The 6000-nt window shown below is 37.1% G+C and overlaps 1 protein-coding gene across 3 annotated transcripts in view; it reads left to right on the forward strand.

Annotated features, from left to right (window-relative positions):
- The window catches only part of moxd1 (monooxygenase, DBH-like 1), a 120357-nt gene extending 114743 nt beyond the window's left edge, over positions 1-5614 (forward strand). For all 3 annotated transcript variants that reach the window (XM_048531153.2, XM_048531154.2, XM_048531152.2), the window contains 2 exons: positions 1695-1863; positions 5134-5614. In XM_048531153.2, coding sequence (XP_048387110.2) covers positions 1695-1863; positions 5134-5289 — 325 coding nt within the window. In that variant the 3' untranslated portion in view covers positions 5290-5614. The remainder of the gene's footprint in view (positions 1-1694; positions 1864-5133) is intronic.
- Positions 5615-6000: the final 386 nt, after the last annotated feature.

The following is a 6000-nucleotide window of genomic DNA, read 5'->3' on the forward strand; positions in this document are numbered from 1 at the left end:
AATAGTGGTAACTTTTGACCCACCCTGCCAGCCACACCATTTCACTTCGAACTGGTAGGGAAGCCACAATTTTATTTTGCTCGCGCGTTCGAACATTACAGGCTAGATTTCCCTTTTTTTTGGTAGGTCTTTTTTAGTGGATTAGGGGAAGTTAGTGGATTAAAGCTGATTATTGGAGATTGACCAGAATTTTCTAGTTCTCTAAAGTCATTGGGGAGGTGTAGTTGCCTGGAGGTGGCCTTATGGTGACAGATAAGGAGAGTGGTGTGCTTGCCAAGTTTGGAGGTCTTCCTGGATTGCCAGGCTCCAACTGCAGTCATAGACCACCCTGTGGAAGAGGTACTTTGCGTTAAATTTTAAAAAGCATTGGAGAAGGCATCTCCGACTTGCAGCACATTGTCTTATTTTGCAAGGCCAGCTTCTTCACCTTCTGAGCTGGAGGGTCATGTATACCTTGTCTTTAATTGGACAGTAGATGTTTGTCATCTGGGTAGTCACTGATCAATTCAGTCAAGATCACAACTGCATAACTCTTCTCCAACCGGTGGGGCTTCTGACCCCCATTTGAGTGTGATGGTAAGGTTCAGAAACCTGCTGTCAAACGCCAGCTCCATACCTGACACAAAATCCAGAATGTTACTGTGCTTGAAATCATGAAACCTTTCCTTACAAAAGTACCTTGGTTTCCAAAAGCTGCTAGCACCCTACGTCAAAGACAGGCCCCTTATGCAGGACACAAAGAAAATGGAAAACGTGGCAAGCTATCAGAAGAAAAAATCTTAATTTAGCAGTGAGGTAATGAGAGCACAAGTTTGATTAATTGCAAGGGAAAGCGGAAAATTGAGCTTGGTAGCAAAGGGGCTGAATTGAGTGAGAAAACAATGAGTTCTAATTTCAACAGTACAGTAGAAAATACCATGTTCAAACTTCTACAGTGTCTGTAGCAAAGACCTATATTTATAATCAAAAGGCTTAGACAGTGATTTGGCATCATAAATTGACTGGCATTTCAAAAATTTAAATCTGGAATAAAAAGCAAGAATGAGCAATAGCCACAAAACTACCAAATTCTTGTAAGAAAAGTAGTGAGACCGATACACCAATGCCTTTGGGAGGAAATCCATTATCTTTATCCATTGCGGTCTGTATGGTAGACTGGGAAATGATCTAACAAATCACTTAGACAGGAATAACAATAAGTGGTGACCCTGAAAAGAAACAAAAATCAATTACAATGACACAAACCTCTTAAGAGATATGTATGCAAAAACTCATATTCTTAAGAAATGGAAGAATCTTATTGCTATGTACAAGTTGAGTAAATTACATTTGATGTGAGGAAATATATTTTGTAACCAACTAGTCTAATTTTAAAATGCATCTTCAATATTTGCATGCAAGAGCGGACATTCTTTCCGGTTGTTTATTTTTATGGCAGAACATTAATAATTTGGAAGAAACTGTTAATCTAGTGAATCACAAAAGAGGAAAATTGACAAATAGAGACAAGACTTTAAACCAGAAATGGATTTTATCCGATTTATTTACTAAACTATATAGATAGGATATAGGCTAGATGCTAGCAAATGGGACCAGGTCAGATTGGGATGTCTGGTCGGAGCGGACAGATTGGACTGACAAGCATGTTTCTGTGCTGTATAATTCACTTTGAAATGTTTATTTTCTGTATCAAGGACATGGCCATTTATCATCAAAAGTCCAAAGAAATATAAGGATCTTTCCTTCACTGAAGCCATGAATAAATTTCAATGGTCTAGGAAGAAGGGAAGAGAATTTAACAGTCTTGTACATGGAATTGAGATGAATATTAGATGTGCTAAGCACAACCAAGAAGAGTGGCAGGTGAGTATATAACAGTGACGTTGAATATGGAGAGAATGTAATGCAGTGTAACGTCAGAGGGCTGGTAATTAATCCAGGCTCATACAATGGGGAAGCCTGGGTTCAAATCTCACTAAGACAGCATTAGTAGAGTAAGATTTAAATTCAAGGTTGAAATTTGCCAGTAAGGAGAGAAGAGTTGAGATGATCATATCAGATGAGTTGTCACTGAATGGCAGAGTAGACGTGATGGGCTGGTCAGCCTACTTCTGCTCCTACAAATGTCATCTTCAGGGGGTGCATACTCCAAAATTGTACACTGCATTTAAATATGTTTCATAATGAAATCCAGAAAATAATATTGGACACTTTTTGAATGCATTGTACTCTTTAATATTTGCTGAAAGATTTTAAACCAAAAAAAATGAATTTGCAGACCATTTTGTGCTAATCACTGTAGGTAATTAGATATTTAAGCCATAAAGAAGATTTGTAGTTTGAAGTAAACAGCTACAGGGAGGGTTATAGTTCATACTAAACTGCTAATAAACCCACTGAGGACTGGAATGAGACTCATTCCTAGCAAGTCCCTCAGTTGGTGAATGAACCTTTTATGCACCAGTAAAACTTTTGCAATATATCCTGTACAGCTCCTTCCCTTGTTGCTAAAGATCTGTTTCACAGCTAGAGGAATCTGAATTTTGAACAATAGCTGTTAGTAATGTTTCAACATGATTGTTTTTAAAGAACATGTGCTCGAGCGTTGAGAGTTCAGTGCATGGTGGTTAAGTTGCAGAATCATAATAAAAAGTTTCTGTATTTATGCTGTACTACACAAAAAAAAATTAGGGAAAGTAACCAAAAGCTTGCAAATGCAAGAAGTTTTAAAAGTTTGTCTTTAAGGAAGAGTAGAATGGTACAGATGCAGAGAGACTTGAAGGCAATTCTAGAGTGTAAAAATTAAATACACAAGATGCCAAGGTGAATGGCAAGACCATAGCGGTTTTGGAAAACAAGAATAAAATTTTAAAATCTAGGTTATTCTGGAGGGGTAGCCAATTTACATATGCAAGGATGGGGTTAATAGCTGAACGGAATTTGGTGCTTGTAAATTAGGATACAACCACGAGAGTTTTGAATGATCAGGTTTAGAGAATATAAGGTGGCCAGAACATTTGAATAGTTAAGTCAGGAGTAAAGCATGGGTGAGGATTTAAGTATATGAGCTGGGATGCGATAGAGATAGATGTTAGAGGTACAAAATCAGAAACACAAATCGGGTTCAACAGGATGCCAAAGTTGGAATGGCCTGGTTCACCCTTAGTGTCAGCAAGAGGAATCAAGACATTAGCACAGGAACAGAATTTGTGAAGGAGGTTGAAGACATTTAATTCCAAATTCCTAATACTAAGTGGAGGAAATTCTCCCTCATCAATACTGAGTATGTCACATGCAGCTTGCTGGGTCCAAGGATGTAGAAAAGTGCTGGTGGGTTGACTTAAGCATCAAGAGAGTGGAAACTAAATAAAAACCAAAAGAACTGCAGATGCTGTATATCAGAAACAAAAACAGAATTGTCTGAAAAAATTAACTTTTGGGTCAGGTGACACAAGCCTTCAATTGGCCAGACAAAAAGTCTCTTTCTGGATTCGTCCTTTGCTCAATCAGAGACCCCTCAAAATGAGAGATGTCCATATGCCTCAGATGCTCATTGACGAAATAATGTATTATCAAAGAATAACAGTTGCAAGATCACCAGACCCAAAACATTAACTCTGATTTCTCATCACAAATGCTGCCAGACCTGCTGAGCTTTTCCAGCAACTTCTGTTTTCATATCTGATCATACAGTGTGGAACCTGATTTGCTTTTAGCTGAAATAGAGCAGGGACCAAAAATGATAGATCGTTAGATTTGAAAGGCCATGTTGCAGATATGAGAAGCTTTCACTACATTCCAGGCTTGGGTGACACGTCTAATGTAAAACTTGATCAAAAGGAGTCACTATTGCAGGGTCAGCATTCAGATACAATCTAGCTGTTTTCACTTCCTGACTTCTTAATGTAATATGGAATGAGAAAGCTGGTACTGGATATTGGCATTCCATTTGTTCAATCCCACGAAGCACCTCACGCTAATGTTTATTGATGGTCCTAGTTAGACCAGCAATAGGAAGATTACCCAGTCACTCATTGACAAACCACAGTTTGCGCTGATCAAACATCAGCAGTATTCTGATAAACATTTGAGTGTATCTAAACATCGTGTCTTACCAACTACACAGAAATTTTGCGCACAAAAGTAGGGTATATCCCTGTGTGGATGTGCACACATTCTTAATCGGCCAAACAAAAAAATTCTGTCTAGATCCATCCTTTGCTCAATCTGAGACCTCTGAAAATGAGAGATGTCCATGTGCAAATAATGTTTTATAAAAACATGAATAATAGTTGGCCTGACAATTTTAAATGATAAATTGTGGCGTAGTTCAAAGCTTGATTAAGAATAATTTTTCAGTTTCTACCTTACTGTTCCAAGTGGCTCATCATGTAAGTGAGAAATTCAGAGCGGCCTTTACGCTTATATCTGTGAAATGGTTTTAATAATACAAGGACTGATTTGGTCTTCTGAGACTTGTGGCCAGAGAATCTGCCCAACCATCACCTCCACTGGTTGCACTTTATTATCAGAAGTCAAAATACCAGAATTCTTTCCTTAAATCTATTAACGCAGTAGGATTACCACTATTTCCCTACAGCAGAATAAGGATACAACAGCCTAAATGCATCTCATGAATAAGAGATAGCTAAAATTCAGTCTTTGACACAGGCCACATTTCCTTTCATATGAAATAGGATATCATGCTAGTGGTTACTTTGTCATATGTTGCTAGAATCCAAATCATGATATTTGCCTGTAGTTCTAACATAGCCTGAACTGATTGATTGGTGTTTTTGCAATGCAGTGGCATTATTTAGTAAATTCTTTTAATATGAGTAGCAGTTGAATGATCATTACATTCTTAGAAAAAGCTCAATTTCAAAGATTGCCAACTTTAGTCCAGATTGACTGCCTCCAGACAACTGTCATTTACTGTGCCTTTAGCCTTTAGCTGCATTTTTAATAGCATCATTGCCAATGGCCAACTAGTTACCTATTTTAGCTTTAGTGCAGTTGCAACATTAGAGAAATACTTGTAATTTTGTGTTCCAAATATTCCTATTAAGACTGTTAAGAACACAACATTTTCCATGATCCGAGATTTGTAAAGGTTTTTTTTTAAAAATGTAGGTACATGGTATACCAATATTACCACCATCGTTAAAGCCTTGGGAACCAAAATCAGAAATGGAGCCAGTTACCTGTCGAACAACTTGGCAGTACTCTAATCCACTCCCTGTACTTTTGTCATTAATCTTACATATTGTTGTTGCTGTAGGAATGTAGTTTGTTTGTATAAACTTAAATGTTCTTGACGTTTTCACATTTAAACTTCATGCTGAAATTGAATTTGCACTGTCAAATCACTTCCATCTTTGAAAGATAATCCCTCTCAGTAATAAAGTTACAATTTTGTTAAACATTTTTGCGTTGTCATTTCAATGAACCTTAGGACTGGCAAAGCATTGCCATGTTTCTATTTTGATTAAAGACAAGAATCTCTTGAGCTCTGCCAGATGTTGTGAATTATAGCCTTTTTACTCCTGGAAATGATGACATCACCATGAGTATCGTGTGTTTCACAGCTGTATTTTAAACTTTTCTTGACAAACAAAATTAAATACATGTTTGAGAGCCAGAATTTCCTAGTTTTTTTTCTATAATTAACACAAGGCTGTGAGAAAATTACACCAGGATGTGAGATTCACTGAGTTTAATGGAGAAACGGCATGAGGAAAGCAGTTAATATTACCATGACCTAAGAATATTAGATGTTGAATAATTGATATTGCAAATCAAACAACAGACAAACATGGTTCAATTTGTCACTTATAACTGAGTCACTGTTCTCAACACTGGAAAATTGGCCATATTTCTCTGACCTTTCCTGAAATACATCAGAAAGAAATCACTTAGCATCTGATTTAGGTATAAGGATATCATGGTTATTACATGTCATCAGGCAATTACTGATATTACAATCTATGTAGATCGCCT

This window comes from Stegostoma tigrinum, chromosome 4, assembly GCF_030684315.1.
Source record: "Stegostoma tigrinum isolate sSteTig4 chromosome 4, sSteTig4.hap1, whole genome shotgun sequence".
Taxonomy (NCBI): domain Eukaryota; kingdom Metazoa; phylum Chordata; class Chondrichthyes; order Orectolobiformes; family Stegostomatidae; genus Stegostoma; species Stegostoma tigrinum.